This window comes from Phodopus roborovskii, unplaced genomic scaffold, assembly GCF_943737965.1.
Source record: "Phodopus roborovskii unplaced genomic scaffold, PHOROB, whole genome shotgun sequence".
NCBI lineage: Eukaryota > Metazoa > Chordata > Mammalia > Rodentia > Cricetidae > Phodopus > Phodopus roborovskii.
Window position 1 is genome coordinate 30,778,975 of NW_026126525.1, and position 21,026 is coordinate 30,800,000.

Here is a 21,026-nt window from a genome sequence, read left to right on the forward strand (position 1 = left end):
CCTCCTTCCTCTAGGCTAAGGGAGTATCCCCCCCCCATGGGGAATGTGCTCCCAAAGTCCTTTTATGCACCAGGAATACATCCTGCACCAGGGATACATCCTGGTTCCATTGTCAGAGGTCCCATAGACTGCCCAGGCCTTCTAACTGAGACCCATGTTCAGGGGCTCTGAGTCAATCCAATGCTGATTTCCCAGCAATCAGTCTGGGGGTTTCTATGCGCTCCCCCTTGTTCAGGTCAGCTGTCTCTGTGGGTTTCTGTAGCCTGCTCTTGTTCTCTTTTGTTATCACTCTTCCCTCTGTGCAACTGGATTCCAGGGATTCCACTCAGTGTTTAACTGTGGGTGTCTGCTTTTGTTTCCATTAGCTACTAGATGAGGCTGTATGGTGGCATTTAAGTTAGTTATCAATCTCATTATCAGGGAAGGGCATTTAAGGTAGCCTTTCCATTGTTGTTCAGATAGTTAGTTGGGGTCAACCTTGTAGGTCTCTGGACATTTCTCTAGAGTCACTTTTTTCTTCAAATGTATAATGGCTCCCTCTATTATGGTATCTTGGCATCTCTTTGTTTGTTTTGCTCTCTTCTATTCATCCCCTGACTCAATCGTTCTGGTCCCACGTTCTCCTCTCCTCCCCTTCTCTTTCACCTAACTCCCTCTCCACTCACTGCCCCCTGCCACACCCAATATGCACATAAGATCTTGTTCCTTTCCCCTTCTGTGAGGGAACTTGTATGAATCTTGTAGGTTATTCCTTGCATTCTATATTCTCTGGCTGTGTGAATTATAGGCTGGTAATCCTTTGCTCTATTGGTGGTTAAACCTTAGTTACAGGCTAGTTATTGATACATTGGAATGTGAAGGTAAGGCTCAAAGGCTACTTTGACACATCAGAGGATTTCCGGAATGTGCAGAAATGGTTCACAAGATGAGATTCATAAAGACCTTCTTGGGATATGCTGAAGACTATAAGCTTGTTATTTTCTGGGTTTATCTAAGAAGTGATGTATATTAGGTAGAAAGTATAACACATCTGTAGACCTATGGCTTTCAAAATTCTATAGTTGATACAGGTGATGGGTGTAGGGAAAATAAGCTAGAAAGAAGCTGTTTTTCATGCAAGATATGACTCTGGGCTCACATTCTTGGGAATAATTGGGACTGTAGTGTTCAAAGAGAAATATGCCAGTTATTTAAAACATCTGTACTCAATTGATGACTGCTGCTCTTCCAGAGGACTAGGATTTGATCCCAGAACTCATGTTAAGAGGTTCATAATGACAAGAAAACTCGAGCTCTAAGGGATGTGACACCCTCTTCTGGCAGACACATAAATTCACAAAGGCAAAGACACACATATGTGCATTTAAATAAAAAGGTATATCTTTATAATAGAAATGGAATCTAAACTGAGTGAAAAGAAGACAGGGAGTTTAGCCCTCGTCCCCAATACTCTCCACTTCCTGACTATGGATGCAGTACCACCATCTGCTTCCTGTTTCTGTTTCTGTATTTTTCTGTTATGATGGATTTCACCCTGTAGAGATGAGTGAAAACAAACCCTTCCTTTTTAAACAAAATTATGTGAATAAAAATCCAGAGATTGAGGGCTTGATGTCAACACCCATATAAGGTGTTCAAGTCATACCCTCCAGATAAACTGGCAGACATGAGATGGTGTCAGATTCCATGGTGGGATCGCAACCCAACAGTAGTAGCAAGAAGACAAAAATGTGAATTAGAAGATATCCATAGAGGAATATATTGCAAAAATAGTGAGATGAAAACTATCTCCTTTTCTATGGCAAAGCTGAGAAAAAAGTGCTTAAATGTGTCATTAGATTAAGAACAAGGAGGTGTTTGCCGATGGTGGTAAAAGCATCCAGATTGCAGTGGGTGGAGGAATGTGGGAAGTGAGGAAGTGGAGAAAGAGTGAAGGCAACATTTGTAAGCAGCACACTGAGAAAGAAGGTGTTACAGAGGGCAGTAATTATAAGGCATTATGACTCTCAGTGAGGCTTTATTTTTAAAGATTGCATTGAACTTCTCCCTGTTCTCTGAGCGTGCCATTATCACTAACAGCTTGCTGCCCTTGTACATATTTCTTCCCATACTAGTTATACTGATTTACCTGATTTATTTCTTTGCCAACTGGAATTTTTTATGTAGTCAAGGCTAAGTTCAAGTTTAATTTTCTAATTTTTCTCTCAATATTTTTTTTTTTTTTTTTTTGGTGTGTGTGTGTGATTGGTATGAGTGTGGGTGTCTTCGTATCCTGGAATGTAAAGATCATTGTCTTGGAATAGTTATGTCTATATATTTCAGTAGATTTAACAAGGGTGTGCCTTCAAATTAATCACAGTGCAATGAAGGAAGATGCTAAAACTAACTTTGAAACAGCATTATAATGGTTTTTATAAGAATAATTATAAATGAACAGAGTTGGGGAAAGAATATGGACGGAGCATCCAGAATTCTCAAAGGTTTCTAGGGAAGGAAGTTTAGCTGAGGAGGGCCTCTAGTTGAAGAATGAATACTTCTTTAGCACAAATAGGTAGTGAAATATAAAGTTCATGACCACTAGAGCTGTGAATATTCAGGGAAGCTGTGCTGAGAAAGTACTCTGTGTCTGGCTAGGAAGGCTGCTGTAGCCAAATGAGTCCCAGAAGATAGGTAACCACTCAGAACACAACTTTAAAACAATAGGTTCCAGATACCATAGAACATCTTTGTCCATGGGTTACTTATCATGTGTTCACATTCATATGTGTGATTAGATTAATTGAAAATAGTTGCATGGAAACAACATGAAAACACACATGTGCATCCCTTATATTTCTCATCTGTGTTAATAAAGTGTTAGTGTTAGGGCTTTTGTTTAAAGAGAAAATGATGCATTATCTTCTTGCATCTGCTTTTACTGATAGAATTCTCATATATTCAGGATTTCATTGCTTGGACTCTATAAATCATTTCATTTGCTGCAATTCTTCTCATTCATTCATTTGCCATTCATTCATTGAATAAATACTGTTTATTTCCAGTGGTCCAGAAAGTTTCTAAACATTGTTGACTTAGTCATGAAATAGGAATTTGTGAACTGTGTTTTCAGTACATAGTAGGAGATGATCAAATGTAAGGAACTGGTAAAGAAGAGTGAAGGTGTCACAGATCAATGAGTAAGCATAGACAGATGACTTGACACATCAATGTGAGTGCATGTATGCATGTGTTGAAGGAATTGCTAGAATAAGACTGGAGAAGCAGGGACGTGATCGTGCAGAAATCTGGAGGATATAGGTCTATTTGGACACTATTTTAAGGGTTTTTAGAAACTCAAGTGACCAAATTCAGTAATGTTATACATTTCAGAACCCTCACACATTGTGACAGCATCTCAATGAATCCCACAGTTAAATGATGTCAGACTAATGCAGTGTATGCATCAATCTCCTGTGCACTCTACATCTCCTCTCCTTGACACACGTGGAAATGTACCATTGAGGTATTGGATTCCACCTACATTTCTTCTCTTGTTTGATCATACAGAATGGAGGCAAAGAAAAGGAATCCTAGAAATATCCTGACCAATTTCTCCTCCCTCCTCCCCTCCCAATTCCTCTCCTCCACCTCCTCTCTCCACCAGCTTCATTCCTCCTCTTGTCCCTTCATTAAAGAGCAGTCATCCCAGGGATATCAACTAAACATGGCATAACACAGTACAATAAGACTGGGCACATGCCCTCATATGAAGGCTGGGCAAGGCAACCTGTTAGGAACAGAATCCCAAAAGCAAGTAAAAGAGTGATTAACCACCCAGTCCTGTTGTTAGGAATCCCACAAGAATGCCAAGATACACAAACATAACATGTTTAGAGGATCTATGTCAGACCCATACAGGCTCTGTTATTGCTGCTTCAGTTTCTATGAGCCACAGTTAGCCCTGGACAGTTAAGTCTGTAAGCCTTGTTCTTGTGGTATCCTTGATACCTCTGACTCCTACAATACCCCTCCCAAACACACACACACAAACCACCTTCTTCAGCAGGATTCCCTGAGATCAGCATAATGTTTGGCTGTGGGTTTCTGTATCAGATCTAATCACTTACTGAATATAGCCTCATGATGACAATTATGCTAAGTTCCAATCTACAAGTACAGCAGAATATCGTTAGGAATCATATCATTGACTATCTTTTGCCAGTCATGTTCAGTTCTATCCTAGGTTTCTGGGCTATCCACTCTCTAGCAGTGCTTTGTGTAGGCTCTCTCTTCTGGCATGGATCTTAAGTTGGACTAGGCCACTTTCACAAATTCTGAGATACCTTTATGCAAGCACATCTTACAGGCACAGCAAATTGTAGGTCAAAGATTTTGTGGTTGGGTTAGTATTCAAGTGCCTCCAATGGAAACCTTTTGTAGTTAGAGGAGATAATCCTTTCAGGCTGCATATCCCCCATTACTAAAGCCTTTGATAGGGTTACTCTTGTAGATTCTATCAAGCTTCCATTACACTAGGATTCTACCTCACCTTGAAATGCCCCCCAATTCCCGTGTCTTTCCCTCCATTCCTTTCTCCTACCAGATCTGTCCTGTTCCCATCCCTACCTCTCCCAGTCCACTACCAAAGTTTATTTTATTTCCTTTTATTTTGTTTCCTCATTTCAGGTAGTTCCATGTGTTTCCCTTCCTTTCACATGTCTTCTCTGTGGCTGTGGATTGTAGCATAGTTATCCTTTACTTTATAGTTAATATCCACTTATAAGTGAGTATGTACTGTGTTTGTCTTTCTGGGTCTGGGTTACCTCAGGATGATTTTTTTTTTTTTTAGTCCCATCCATTTGCTTGCAAAGTTTACTATGTTATGCCTTCCAATCCACCCATAAACATGGAAGATCATTCCATCTTCTGATACATTCTTTAATTTTTTTTTCAAAGATTTGAATTTATTCATAGTAGTTTTTCACTTGCTTGATTAGAGTTACCAAAGGCTATTTTACATTATTTTCGACTATTGTGTGAGGTATTATGTTCCTGATTAATTTCTCAGCCTGTTTATCATTTATATAGGAGGATTACTGATATTTTTTAGTTAATTTTGTACACAGAAGTTATGAGAGTTCTTTGCTAGATTGTTTAGGTATCCTATACTATACCAATACCTTGAAACAATGATACTTTGACTTTTTACATTCCAATTAATATCCTTTTTATCTCCTTTTGTTGCCTTACTGCCCTAGCTAGAATGTCAAGTCAAGTACCATATTAAATAGATAATAGAGAGAGTTGAAAGCTTTGCTTATTCCTGATTTTATAGGAATTGCTTTGAGTTTCTCTCCATTTAATTTGACATTGGCTCTAGACTTTATGCAAATTGCCTTTATTATGTTTATGAATATCCTTGTAGCCTTGATCTTTCCAAGAATTTTATCATGAAAGCATGTTGAATATTGTAAAAGTCTATTTCAGCATCTAATTAAATAATTATTTTTTAAACATTTATTTATTTTATACGACCAAGTCCATTTAAATGAAAACAAACATTTATAGACAATATTTGGGAATTTGGGAATCGTTCTTTCCAAACTACTTCCTGCTGGTAAGGGGCACTGTCATGGGGGATTCTAAGAAGATGCAGAAATCCTGGCTGTAGTCTGTAAGGCTACTTTGTCCAGCTGTTTTGAATGAAGGATCACCTGGTACTCTGTTTCAGGTGGTCTGGCATGATCAAACCACATTAGTCTGGAAGGAATCCACAGCTTTTCATTTTCTGTGGAAACAAAAATAGAAATCCTTTTCCCCAGTAACTTGTCCTTGAACTTAAATTTTGGAGTCAAAGCATTTTTTTTTAAATTTAATTTATTATTTTACATGTCAATTCCAGTTCCAACTCTCTCCCTCCCTTCCTCCCTCCCTCCTTACCTCCCTTTAACCCTCTCTGCCCTCTCACATGCACTATAACCACCCTCCCCTCCCATCCCCCCACCCCAATTCCATATGTAGGGCAATGCCATCCAGTTGGGGTCATGCAGGTCTGACAGGTCATGTGAAGTAAGGACTAGGGCTTCTCTCCTGTCTTTAGATTAAGGCAGTTATCCCTCCATGGGGGATGTGTTCACAAAGTCCTATTGTGCACCAGGGATACATCCTGGCTCCACTGTCTGAGGTCCCTTAGACTGCTCAGTCCTTCTGGCTGAGACCCATATTCAGGGGGGCCTGAGTCAGTCCCATGCTGGTTTCCCAGCTATCAGTCTGGTGGCCATTAGCTCCTCCTTGTTCAGTTAAGCTGTCTGTATGTGTGTCTGCTGCCTGGTCTTGTCCTCCCCATCTGCATCTGAGTTCCACTTCGACTCAGTGTTTATGTATGGGTGTTTGCTCCTGTTTTCAACAGGAGGAATATTGTAAAAGTCTATTTCTGCATCTAATTAAATAATTTTTTTTCTTTCAGTTTGGTTACATGGTGTGTTACATTGACAGGTTTTCTTATGTGGAACCATCCCTGCATTTCTGTGATGAAGACTACTTGATCATGGTGGATGATCTTTTTGAAGTATTCTTGGATTCATTTTGCCAGTATTTTATTGAGTATTTTTGTATTTATGTTCATGAAGGAAATTAGGTCTATAATTTTCTTTCTTTGTTATATCTTTGTGTGGTTTGATAATGTTCCTTCTGTTTCTATTTTCTGGAATAATCTGAGAACTATTAGCATAAGTTCTTCTTTGAAAGTATGGTAAAATTCTGAGCTAAAATTTCTGGGTCCTGGAATTTTTTTTTTTTTTTTGGTGATGTTGGGAGAATTTTAATGACTGCTTCTTTTTCCTTAAGAGTTATAGGGCTGTTAACTTTGTTTACTTGGTCTTGATTTAATTTTTGTCAATATTATCTATTGAGAGAAAATTGTTCACGTCTTTATGGTTTCCTAATTTTGTGAAGTACAGGTTTTTAGTGTATGACCTAGTAATTCTTTGGGTTTCTTCAGTGTCTGTTTTTATATCCCCCTATTCTCTTTTGTTAATTTGGATAATAATATCTCTCTGTATTTTACTTAGTTTGGATAAGGATTTGTCTATTTGTTGATTTTCTCAGAGAACCAACTACTTGTATCATTGATTTTTTGTGTTGTTCTCATTTGTCTTTATTTTATTGATTTCAACCTTTCCTTTGATTATTCCCTGCTGTCTTCTTGCCTTAGATGTTTTGCTGTTTTGCTTCCTTTTATTAAGAGATTTGAGACATGCTATTGAGTTGCTAGTTTGGGACCTTTCCCTCTAATTTCTTTATGTATGTAGCCACTTAGTGAAATGAAATTTCCTCTTAATACTATATTTATTGTGTCCCACCAGTCTGCATTCATTTTCATTGAATTCTAGGAAGTCCTTAATCTCTCTCTCTCTCTCTCTCTCTGTCTGTCTGTCTGTCTCTCTCTCTCCACAGTAGTCATTTAGTGCAGAGTTGTTCACTTTCCATGAGTTTGTTGCCTTTGTCCTGTTGCTGTTTTTCTGTTGTTGAAATTCAACTTTAATATGTGTTGGTTTGATTGGATGCAGTGAGTTACTTCAGTATTCTTTTATCTCTTAAGACTTGCTTCGTGACTGAGTATGTGCTCAATTTTGGAAAACATTTCATGATAAGAAGTTATATTCTTTTGTGTTTTGGTTGAAATGTTCTGTAGACATTTTTTAGGTTCATTTTGTTCCTAACTTATACTAGCTTCATTATTTTCTGTTTATTTTGTCTGGATGACCTGCCAATTAGTGATAGTGGGGTATTGAAGTCTCCCACTATTAAGATGTAAGGTTTGAAGTGTGACTGTTACAAGCAGTTTCCCTGCCAGCCTAGTCTCACAGCCATGTCAGCCACAAATAACAAACAGAGAAGCTGTATTTGATATACACCTGTTGGCATGTTACTAGCATTTCTTATTGGCTAGCTCTGTCTTAAATATTAACCAATTTCTATCAATCTAAGTTTTTTCCACGTGGTCTTATCTTTCCAGAAAGCAGTGGGGCCAGAGGATCTTCTTCTCTCAAGTCCCTACATCTTAACTCTCCTCTACATCTCCCAGAATCCTCCTTGTCTCCTAGTCCTGCCTATCTCACCTTCCTATTTGCCAACAGTGCTTTATCCATTAACCAATAAGAGAAACATATTTACAGAATGAGATCTCCCATCATGTGACTTAAGTTGTAGTAGTGTTTATTTTACAACCTTGGTTGCCCTTGTGTTTGTGGCATAGATATTGTGATTGAGATGTTACCTTGGTGGATTTTTCTATTGATGAGCATGAAGTGTCCTTCCCCATCTCTATTGATTAATTTTGGTTGGAGATCTATTTTGTTAATATAATAATGGTTACATTAGCTTGCTTCTTGGGTCCATATGCTGGGAAAACCTTTTTCCAACCTTTTATTCTGAGGTGTAAAACGTTAGTGTGTGTTTCTTGTATTCAGGAGGATGGATCCTGTTTTGCACCTATTCTGTTAGCTTGTGTCTTTTAGCTAGAAAATTGAGACCATTGATATTGAGAGACATTAACAACCAATGATAGTCAACTCCTGTTATCTTGTTGGTACTGGTGGTTTTGTGTTTATGTTTGTGTTTCCCTTCTCTATGCTTTGGTGGGTGAGAATATTTATTCTCTGTGTTTTCATGGGTGTAGTTAGCCTCTTTGGGTTGGAATTTTCCTTCTATTAACTTCTGTAGGACTGGATTTTTGGGAGATATTGTTTATACTTGATGTTATCATGGGATATCTTGTTTTTTTCATCTGTAGTGATTGAAAGTTTTACTGGGTATAGTAGTCTGTGCTGGTATCTTCTCTCTTAGGATCTGTAGGACACTGTCCATGCCCTTCTGGCATTTGGAGTCTTCCTTGAGAAGTCAGGTATAATTCTAATAGGTCTCCCTTTATATGTTCCTTGGCTTTTTTCTCATGAAGCTTTTAATGTTCTTCCTTTTTTCTGTATACTTAATATTTTTATTTTAAGTGGCAAGAGGACTTTATTTTCTGATCTAATATATTTAGTGTTCTGTAAACATCTTATACCTTTATTGCATGTCCTTCTATAGGTTAGGAAATTTTTCTTATATGACTTTTTAAAAATGTTTTCTGGGCCTTTGAGCTGGGATTCTTCTTCTATTCTTATTATTCTTGGCTTTGAGCTTTGATCTTTTCATAGTATTCAAGATTCCCTGGATATTTTGTATTAGAAGATTTTGAAATTTAACATTTTCTTTGGCTTCTATATCAATTGCTTCTATTGTATCTTCAATGCTTTCTTCCATCTCTTACATTCTGTTAGAGATGCTTCTATATCTAGTTCCTGTTAGCTTACATAGATTTTCCATTTGTAGAATTCCCTCGGTTTGTGTTTTCTTTATTGCTTCCATTTCCATGGTCTTGACCAATTTTATTTGTTTCCTTCTACTTGTTTGTTTTCTTCTATTTGTTTGTTTGTTTTCTCTTGACTGCTTTTAATGGATTTATTCGTGTCCTCCAATTGTTTGTGTCTTCCTGGATTTCTTTGAGGGATTTATTCATTCCCTTCAGTTGGTGTGTGTGTGTGTGTGTGTGTGTGTGTGTGTGTGTGTTCTTACATTCTTTAAGGAGATTTATTCATTTCTTCTTTAAATAACTCTATCATCCTCATAAAGTGGGTTTTAAGTTTATTTTCTTGTACCTAAGCTTTGTTGGAATATTTAAACTTATTGTAGTGAATTAGCTGGGCTCTTGTGCTGACATACTACTTTGGATATTGCTGATTATGTTCTTACACTGGCATCTAGACATCTAGGTTTGGTGTAATTATCAATCTAAGTGATTATTTCTGAACATGTCTTTGTTGGATGGGTGTTTCTGTTCCTTGGTTTTTCTATCCTCTTTAGTCTTCTTGTCTTTGTTTCCTGGATTTCTGGCAGCCTGTCTGATTTCTGGACTAGCAGGATGTATCACTTCTGAGTTTGGGGCTGAAATTGTGACTGCTAGCTTTGCCTTTGTTCCAGAAGGAGGTCTTCACTCAAGTTGGGGGAGAGGACATGGTGATGATGTAAAGAGTGGGGGTTGGGGATAGTATATGGTTGAGGGGCTCTGAGAGAGTGAAAGAAGTCCATGGATAGGCAGCGTATCTGAATTTCTGATGACAGATTTGATCTCTGGCCCAGTAGTGAGTCTAACTTAGTTTATCTACCTGTTCATCTGTCTGGTGTTGTCTGATTTTCTGGCTGGTGTGACCAGAACCTGTACTTCAGACTTATATGGTCTACATCTGTTATTTTGACCAGAATGACCTGAACCCAAGAAATGGGTATCTGCTTGACCTGGGGGCAGGAGCATGGCAGTGGGGATGGGCAGTCATATGTGAAGGTGTGGCACCAATTATATATTACTATTTGTCTGATTCTACTGGTAATTTGGTCCTTACAATTAATGTTGTTTGTATTATAGACACCTTTTATATAAATGTTGGGCATATATGGGACTTCTCTTATTATTGTTAATTGTAAAATTAATTATACCATATATAGTCAGTTATCTGACAACATTCTGTTGAGGTTTCTATATAGTACCTAGCCTTGGACTTTTGCTTTGTCAACATTAGCTGCTTTTCAGGCAACAATTTTGCTGTATTTTGAAAGAATGGATAACACCTTATAGGTGCCATTCTATGTTACCTCATATCCACCTCTTTCTCAGAAACTTTCCATATATTACCTCATTTCATCTTTCTCAAATTTAGACAGATTGGTTCTGTTATTATCATACTTTCCAAATTTTAATTGAAATAAAAACATTAAATCTGTTTGCCAGCAATTTCCCCAATCTACCTAATTTAAGTTAAAAACTATTCTTAGCATACATTTTACGTCATGAACCACTATTTTAAGTTTTGATTTTGTAATTGAGTTTATTTTGAGTGTACAAAGAAGATTATTTTTGATGCCTATACTTAACAGTCTTTTGTGGGGGGTCACTCTATCTTATTTCCCACATGGCTGTACTAATTTTGACCCTCAACACTAATGTGACACAAATGGCTCCTCTTCTTCAAACCTAAACCAACACTGATCTGTTAACTTTTATATAACTTCCCTTCATATATGTATGTAAAATCTTATATCTTAGTGATTTTCATTTTCCTCATGATGAGTGATATCAAACAACTTTTGACATACATGTAAGCTATTTTCAATGTTTTATTTAAAAAAAAGACTCAGCATTTAAGTTTTTAGACATTTATTTAAACTGTCTTGTCCTGTTGCTAAGTTATGTTTCTCTAAATCTATACATAATACTTTCATAATTTTCAAAATGGTTTTAGTTCCTTTTGTTTCATTTTGCCTTTGCCACTTAGATATTTGATAGATTTTAAATATTTGATAGTAAAGGAAATCCTTGAGATGATCACTCTTCCACAGTTTTCTAGGATCTTTTTAATTTCAGAATTACAATCTGCCATCTCTTTTGAGTACATTTTTATGTAGTATGTAATATAAGGGCCCATTTTATTTTTGTGAACCAGTTTTCCCAGTTTTGCCAATACCATAAAGCAGATATTTTGAAAAAGACATTTTATTCAGAGATTACAACACTCACCTCTCATGAATTATTCCTGAATTTACCATGATCCATTAATTTTCCAAAATCATTGGCCCTGTATTGGTCCATGAAATTAAGTTGTGGGTGTATATTATATAATGAAAATACCATAATATTTGGAAGAATAGGATTTGAGTTGAAATATAGAAATTTAAGAATTTGAATTTTTCTGTTGAAACATTTCTCATCAAGTTATAGAGAAAATTTGTATATTTAATAAAATTATTGCAAAATTTATTAATGACTTAAATTATTTCAGAATGATTTGCTATCTTCTCATTATAATTATGGGTGATTTTGAATACTTCCATTAGATGTGCTTTAATAATATATTGTAAGAATATAACTCTACAGTATCACTCTCCCATTAATCATTTAAATTTCCTGACCATTACCTGCAAAAGGAAAGCCCAAATATTTCATCTACACATTGTTGGAACAGCTGTGATGTTTTTGAGATTCTGTATGATTGAGTGTTTGTATACAAGGCATCAACAATCTTTTGCCAATTGATTTTATTGACATTCTATTGATCTTAAAAGCCCTACCTTTTAAGATGTTGGTGATTTTAATACTTTGTTAGGTCTGTTGGTTAACTACCTCTAAACACAAACTCATGAATCTGAGCCTAAATATTCTTGTATATTTTAGGTTTTTTTTCAATTATTATATATCTGTTCATGAACCACATTTTTCTTCATTGTATAAGAAATAACAATGATTGGAATTTACTCAGCAGCAGCTAGCCTTTATTAGCCAAAGTATAGGACAATGAAATAAATTTAGTAAGTGAGAAATCATTCAGGAAGCAGTACTACAACTTAGTTATGTTTTAGAGAGTATATATTTTTTCAGAAATTGGCTATGCATAATATTGACTTATATTTAATGTAGCTTAGCACTAAAGAGTAGGTTATCTTCCCTAAATTAATATGTTCTTGAAATTGTGTTTATGTAGCAGGCTATTCAGCAGAAGAGAGTGATTTCCTTGTTTGCAGGACAAATTATGGAAATAACACTAAAGAAGTTTGCTGTGGAAATGGAGAATTTTAAGGTTTGCAAAAATATCACATGTAGACAGCATACTTTTTTGGGTTCTACCCATAAAAAGCTTAGAAACCAGATGTTTACTCAGTTTATTATCACATCTATAAAATAATTAATTTTTTAAAGTAAGGATTTCCCCCTAAACACTGAGTTGTGTGGACCTCCAGCTCTGCATTACTATTCATTGCTACTCAACCATCAATTACATTTCTCTTTTATTTCAGTTGCAGGAGTGCTAAAAATACACTTGTCCTTTTTGTTTTTGTTTTGTGTATGTGTGTGTGTGTGTGTGTATGTTTGTTTGTTTTTGTTTTTTGTTTTTGTTTGTTTTTTCTGAACTGTGCTTCCTCGCATACATTCAGAAGGAGTTGCTGGCTCCCGAGTTGTTATGCACATTTGTAACACCTATCCTCCAATTTTAGATGTTTGTCTTCACATTCCAGATGCTTAGATTTTTAAAGTGACTTGCTACTTGCAATGTTACTTTTTTTAAATTAGTGTTTAAAGTAAGCTTAGCATTAAACACATGGTATGAAAACCTTTATTCTGAATAGCATCATCGATAATCATTGTAAGTATACACTGAAACTTTTTAGTGATAGTTTATCATTTTAAGTGTCTAATGAAGGTGCAAATCTAGCATGTATTTTTGTTTTCTACTTGTTCTGTGCAGTTTAGTAAAATTTTCTTGTATTGTGTCTTTAGCTTGTTAAGAATTTTTTCCACTTAATTCAAATTAATTTAATCAAAACTCATACAACTTGGCATACTCACAGTATGCTTAAAGGTAACACATGACTCAAACATTCCCCTATTCTCTATGGATGAATTTTATACACAATCATAATATAACAGATACAGTAGAACTGCCAGTCTTACAACAGATGATACACTATAGTATACATTTGACAAAACCTTATCTAAATCTTTTTATATGTACACATTTATAGGATTATATATTCACACACATATATCCTTTATATGTAAATACATATATAGACACTGATGTTTTAGAAGAATGAAAATTCTAATTTTTATGCAACATAAAAATGAATATGCTAATAACAATCCATATACCACAATTCTAAATGGAATACCCTGATTCTGCTTAAAGTATTGCTTTAGATATAGTTCTGATAGAGGATACCATGTGTGTGTGCTGTGAATATGTGTTTTTATTTAATTGGTTTAATAAAACACTGATTGGCCAGGCAGAAAGTATAGGCAGGGCTACCAGACAAGTAGAATTCTGGAAAGAGCAAAAGACAGAGAGGGGCCATTAGAAAGATGTCAAGTAGCTACTGGTAAGATAGGACACCAACATTCTCCAGTAAGATAAGGCCATGTAGAATTACATAAATTAGTATTTATGTGTAATTAATTATAATTAATATAAGCCTCTGTGTATTTGTTTGGGGATAAATGGCCCTGGGACCAGGTAGAAGAGAAACTCCATCTATACAGTTCATTTGCCTAAAGCTACACACACCCAGTTATAATCTCATGAATATCTAGGCTTAGAATGTGTACATTTTACATTTCATTTAGGATTCAGATCTCCTTAAATCATTCCTTCAGATGTACTCAAATTTTTGATCCAATAACTTTTTTTTTTTTTTTTTTTAGTATTTTCTATACAAAGGACTAGTATTCTTTGTAAAGATTGAATCCTGGCCCTAGTTTTTATACACTTTTCGTGTCTTTTGCACTTAGCTATTTATTTATCCCTGAAAGAGAAGTGTCACCTCTAATTCTACTTGTCAGCCAATTCAAGTGTGTAACTTACTTCTGCCAGGAAACATTTCATGAACAATAATGTGCGTATGCGTGTGTGTGTTTGGGGGGGGGAGAGTTCTTGTTATCATTCTCTTCTGATCCATGGTTCCTGGAGACTGAGAAATGTTGAAGCACTGGAGGGCAAGATGAGCTGCTCCAGTGTCCCTGTGAGATGTTAGTCTTGTGAGTGGCTCTCTGTTTCAGGAAGGCAAATCCAGCTAAGATCAACCTGAGTCGAGAAGAGATAGGACACACTGCTTCATGATTGTGGGGCCAACAATAAATGGCTATTCTTTTAAGCTACAGAATTTTCTTCATTTTCTAATCTTCAGACTTCCTTAATTTTTAATGCTATTTGACATATTTTTTATATTTTTGTGCTTCTTAACACTTCTGGTAGTTTAATATTCTTTCTATATATATTTTCTATACACAAACACACAAATATGCATGCATTTCCTTTTATGATTCCTTTTCTACAATGTTCTTGATATCTTTCTTGTTTGTTTCACTACTCACTCGTAAAGACTCTACATATGATTTTTTCTTCTGGTTCTCATTATTTAATGTTGTATAATTCTGTCCTGCTGTATGACGTAGTTCTCCTATACCTCTATAAGAAGCACACAACATAAGAGTAAACTCATCTATATTTCACTAAAAAATTAATTAACAATATTACAAACACATTGTAACCATTACCCGAAATACATTTAAGCTTCCCATCTTTGTTTCCTCATTTTCAGAGATATTCCCCTGCTCCTTGAAAACTATTTTTCTTGAATTTGTCACTTATCAAATTCATACATATAGTTTTAAATATAAAATGCATGTTTTCACATTTTAAATTATATTTAAATTCTTAGCTATGTCATTGACAGTATTTATTTGCTATTTACATAATAGTTAAGTTCATTTTTACTGTCATAAAACACTTTATTGGAATATTATTTCACAATATAAACATATTTTCTTGACCTTAAATATTTTCTCCATTTCCAATTGGTCAATGTCACAATTTCACTGTGAATGTTGCTTTTCAATTCTCCCATAAAATATCTTGAGAGTTATTTACATAACTAGTATAAATGATTCAGAGTGTCCCCTGGCAGATGTCTGTAAACTCTGAAATTAATAAATTCCACCTGTCTGTTGTAATAATGCATTTCTACATTATTTTTATGGCTACAAGCCTATGGGAAACAGAGAGTCGAATTTGGAAGTTTGAGTAGGAATGGCTCTCATGGATGCAGGTGTTTGAAGGCTTGGCCTATAGGGAGAGGCATGGTTAGCAAGTGTGGCCTTTTTGGAGGAAGTATGCCATTGTGGAGGCACACTTTTAGATCTTGTGTGCTCAAGCTATGACCAGTGTGGCACATAGTCTCTTGATGCCTGAGGATCAAGGTGGTGCAGAAATCTCAGCCACTTCACTGATACTGTCTGTGCCTACATGCTACCGCTACTTGCCAAGATAACAGACTAATCCTTGAAATATGCTGAAAAATATGCCAACTACATATATATATATATATGTATGTATACATACACACACATATATATTGATATATATATATCATATATCATATATATATATATATATATATATATAGAGAGAGAGAGAGAGAGAGTTATAATTGTCATGGTATCAATAACAAAGATACTATTCTTGGATAGAATTGATGGGCTCACTTGGTATGATATGAAGCCTTAAGGATAAGCAACATACTTGAACACTGCTTTTTAGCTATCCTTTAACTCTATGCTTGTAAATTTTGAATACTTTGTGTTTGACCTCAATAATATGATTGCCACATCAATAAGCATATACAATCCCAGAAACATAAAAGAAAATAAATTTACCTTAATTTTCTAGAAGTAGACAATTTAAATTTGAGGTTATGCAAAGGATTAAAAGGTCTTTTAAAAAGTCAGTTTCCCTCAAAAATAACATGTCACATGTTTAGGAATTTTGGGTTATGGTAATGGAAAGGAATACTTGGATGGATGGATGCTTATTATAAATAAAATACTTATCTCTTATCTAGATTTTTTTCTATTTCAATTTAAATGAAATTCCACATTAAAATGTGATTATCTCGGCCATAGAAAGTGATGGTAATGTTTTCCTTCTAGGGAAAATAAAGAATGTTCAAGCCCTGTTGTCCCACTGCATTAATACCAAAAACATACAAACAAACAAACAAACAAAAAAAAGAAAGTGATGGTAAGATTGTATTATAGAATATTCCCCTGGATTTTAAGAGCATAGGCCAGAGCCTGTGTTCATCTCCCATTTCTGTGAGTGATATCATCAACTCTATGATGTTTTGACGCATCATTGGCAACTTTGTTTTGATTGATATTTGTTAAAATGGTAGGTTTTTTTATAATAGGAGCCTCTTAATTTGTCTTTTAATATAATAGAACTTTATTTAAGTGAAGCAGTTGTTTTCTAAAATGCCTATTTCTAAGCATATGATGATTTGGTTTCATAACCCATAGATTGTTTCTGAGTTTCCAACTTGAGATGTATAATGTTTTTATATTACTATTCATGTTTGCATAAATATAGAGAGTAACCAAAACTGCTATCCAACAGATTACCGTTGTGTATTTCATCTTAACAGTGTGTGCATGTGTGTGTGTGTGTGAGAGAGGGGGTGGGGTGGGGATGAAAACATGCAATAGGAATAAAGGGAAGTGAGAAAGTGATTGAGAAGCAAAGAGTTTAGCTAAACTCAAATATTGAAAACTGATAACATAGGGATGCTTCACGTGATTATTATTTGAAAATTTTCAGAAACTAAGTTGCCTAATCTTAAAATTCTTGTATTTCAATTTATTTAATAAACTTTTGAAGTCATCATTTACTATTTTTATTTTTTTCCACTCACACACACTTGGCTATCATTGTGGAGTATCACCATTTATTACGAATTTAAAAATTATATTCAATAACTTCACTGTCAACAGGAATTAATGCTCTCTGCAGATCTGAAAATACATTTTAAACTGTTTATTTATTTATTTATTTATTTATTTGTGCTTATCTTTGCATGCTACTCAGAAACTACCTGCTCAATTTCTCTTAGGATAACATAAAATAACTCAATCAGAGATGCCCATGCATGCACCATCAGGCAAGCACCTTTAAACTATCTATGTACTTAGTAATGCAGCGATTTTGTGAGAGTGTTCAACTGACAGGGGAAAGACAGAGGAAATTTGTTCCCCTCTTTTTTTTTTTTTCTCATTTTACATATTGATCCCAGTTCCCTCTCCCTCCCTCCCTTCCTCTCTCCCTCTATCCATTCCTTCCTCCCTCTCTTTCTTCCTCCTACCCATGCCCCCTGATTCCCCCTCCCATCCTAGAATCCAGATGTAGAGAGGGAAGAATGATAAGAAAATGGGAGCAAGAGCAGGCTACACAAACCCACAGAAACAACTGACATGAACAAGGGGAAGCTCATGGACCCCCAGACTGATAGCTGAGAAACCAGTATTGGACTGACTCAGACCCCCTCAGTTAGAAAGTCTGGGTAGTCTAAGGGACCTCTGACAGTGGAACCAGGATGTATCCCTGATGCATGAAAGGACTTTTTTCCCTTCTTTTACAAGAATGTCTGGTTAATTATGCAAATATACATGCTCTAACCCATTGTAACAGGCAACATTTCCTAATAAGTTAAAGGACTAATCTTCTGATGTGTTTATCTGTCTCAATATAGCTTTCTGGAAATACTCAGAATATATTCTCTCTTGAATTTTATAGTGTGTTTTATGTCTAAAATTTTTACCATTTTTAAAGAAATTGTCACTTTTTGTTTTAGGAATATACAATAGATGTTTTCTTTCGACAAAAATGGAAAGATGAACGTTTAAAATTTAAAGGTCCTATGAATATCCTTCGACTAAACAATTTAATGGCTAGCAAAATCTGGACTCCAGATACCTTCTTTCACAATGGAAAAAAGTCAGTGGCTCATAATATGACAATGCCAAACAAGCTGCTTCGAATTCAGGATGATGGAACCTTGCTATACACCATGAGGTATGATGCTATGATATGCTACAAATGACTCTGTGAAACTATGCATTCAACAGCTCAGCTAGGTGTGGTTACACACTAGCACAAGTGGAACATTTTCCTAAAATTACTGACTATCTCATTATTTTGTAATATTAACAATCTCATATTTTGTTTGGACATGTAAGTAATTATAATGAGTTTAATTTTTAAGCTTAAAATTCCTCTAGTTGTTAAAAACTGATATTTTTGGTATCTTCCCATTCCATTTTAGTATATGACTAGTAATTTGCTTGCAAAAGCATATAATTTGAATTTCCATATCATGTCTTTTAGCCTATCCAGTTTTAAATGTTTTTGTGTACATATTTTAATCTATAAGTAATGTTCTTTTATAGATAAGAACAATCCATAGTTTTTATGTATTAAGTAAATTAGTTAAATAAAATCATGTATTAAGCTTAACCATGTAAAATTACTATTTTATGATTTAGATGATTATGCAACATCAATTTCATGCAGTTCATGGTTTCTTGAAAATACAGAAATATGTATAGTTGTTGATCAATATTATTTCCTTTCAAGCATTTTGATGAATATTTTAAAGTAATCTTTGTGATATGAGAACTAAAAATTATAAACCTAGTAAAATGAAGTAGATTCAAAAGTTAATATTTAATGGCTGATCTGAAGAACAAAATGCTGCTATTAGTGCTGGATGCACACAGACATGCTCCATGCCTTTGATGTCATACTGCCTAGTGGAAATAAGAGACACAGAAGAACTAATTTCTAGATGACTATTACATACAATGGGAGCGCTGGGTTATTCTTTCTTCTGTTTTTGAATACTGCAACACTTAGGTGTTACAGCTTTAATGACTGTTATGTTTTGACCATTTAGTCCTGAAGATGAAATTCCAGAGATTATATACATGTTAAGGACTATTAATGGGGATTCTACTTAAATACTGTGTGGCTTTTATGTCACAGCTGTGGATGACCACCTTTTTCTCAGCTCAATTTAGAATAGACATTTCTTTGAGTTCAGCTTAGTTCTTGTTTATTCACTTTGCTTTTATGTGAAATGGAAACAATTAGAAGTATTGTTCATGATGGATGTTTTTATGATTAGTGTTTGCAATGATTTATACTACATTCAGAGATACAAAATATATTTTAATATTCCTGGACTTGAACTCATAATTTTGCCATGAATTACTGTGAACACTATTTTTAAGTGATGCATCTATCTGTATCTTATCTATTTCTCAACATATATCTACCTATACAAGCATAAGATACTGATTTAAAAATGGCATGTCTTTAAGGAACCATATGATGGAGTATTACAGCAATTTTCTCTATAATTGATGATACCATGAGAAAAAAGACACTCTCCCCCTAGCAGATTTTTCTGTTTCTTCAGTTATTAAATATTGATAATGGTGTTAATGGCAAACCCTTTTACAAATACATATATAATTTATATACAAATATATTGTAAAGCTCTAGCTCTGTTAAGTGATTTATATTGACTAGCAAATCCACTTAAACCAAGACTGGAATTTTGGCTTCTAGGCTTACAGTTCAAGCTGAATGTCCGATGCACTTGGAGGATTTTCCAATGGATGCACACTCATGCCCATTGAAATTTGGAAGCTGTAAGTATAAGGACAAAAGTATGTCTTAAATCAATAATATAACTAGTAGTCAACATCTCTGCTGGATCATGCAGTTTCTTCTCATATTATGGGTTTCTCAATAATTGATCAATAGAATACAGAAATGAAAGACATGGTGATTGCCCTTAAGGAATTATTGGAAAATCCTATGGTTCATTCAAATATTTTCATCCATTATTAGTTCAAAACATCATTTCTTCTACTACAGAAAAAAACACTATGTTTTAGTTCGAACACAGAACTAAACCAGGGATTGTTGTAAAGTCAATACTATACTTTATTCATGTCTTTTCATGGTGCTTCTGTGTTAAAAATGTAAAATATTTTTTGAGTTTACAGTGATGTATATATGACAAATGCTCCTGCTTGTTTCTTGTTTGACTGTTATAAAAGTCAGAAAAAACAATAAATCCCATGTAGTTGTCTGTCTACCATTGACCTGATGGGAAAGGTTCTGTATCTTTGTAAACTTCATTTAATGAAGATGACAACATTGGATGGTTACATGTCAGTATCTTCTGTGCAGATAGAACATTTCTGAAAGTTTATGTGCCTCTGGACATTCTCTAGGTCACTGAGTTGTATCTTATACGTCAAGCAGAAATACTCACACTATGGAATAATGGAAAGGGCAAAGTCAGATCATCTTTCTAGGCCCACGGGACACTCCAGGCAGAATCAGGATTAATTCAACAGTGCAGCTAAGCAGCCTCCTTCCCTGACCTTTTCAGAAACTCTGCTCTTTCTGACATCTAATTTTTGATCATTCTAAGCAGCTTTAGGCTTTTCCTTCTGTTAAACAGAAGTTTCCACTTCTAACCTGATTAGATGTATGACTTACTGAGGGGGGAAGACTGTATCTCCTCACAGACTACCAAATCAATGAAAATATAAT

General features: G+C 35.0%; 1 protein-coding gene across 1 annotated transcript in view; it reads left to right on the forward strand.

Annotated features, from left to right (window-relative positions):
• The window catches only part of Gabra2 (gamma-aminobutyric acid type A receptor subunit alpha2), a 136,585-nt gene that overhangs the window by 69,522 nt on the left and 46,037 nt on the right, over nucleotides 1-21,026 (forward strand). Inside the window, exons 4-5 of the mRNA XM_051198333.1 lie at nucleotides 18,250-18,470; nucleotides 20,028-20,110. Coding sequence (XP_051054290.1) covers nucleotides 18,250-18,470; nucleotides 20,028-20,110 — 304 coding nt within the window. The remainder of the gene's footprint in view (nucleotides 1-18,249; nucleotides 18,471-20,027; nucleotides 20,111-21,026) is intronic.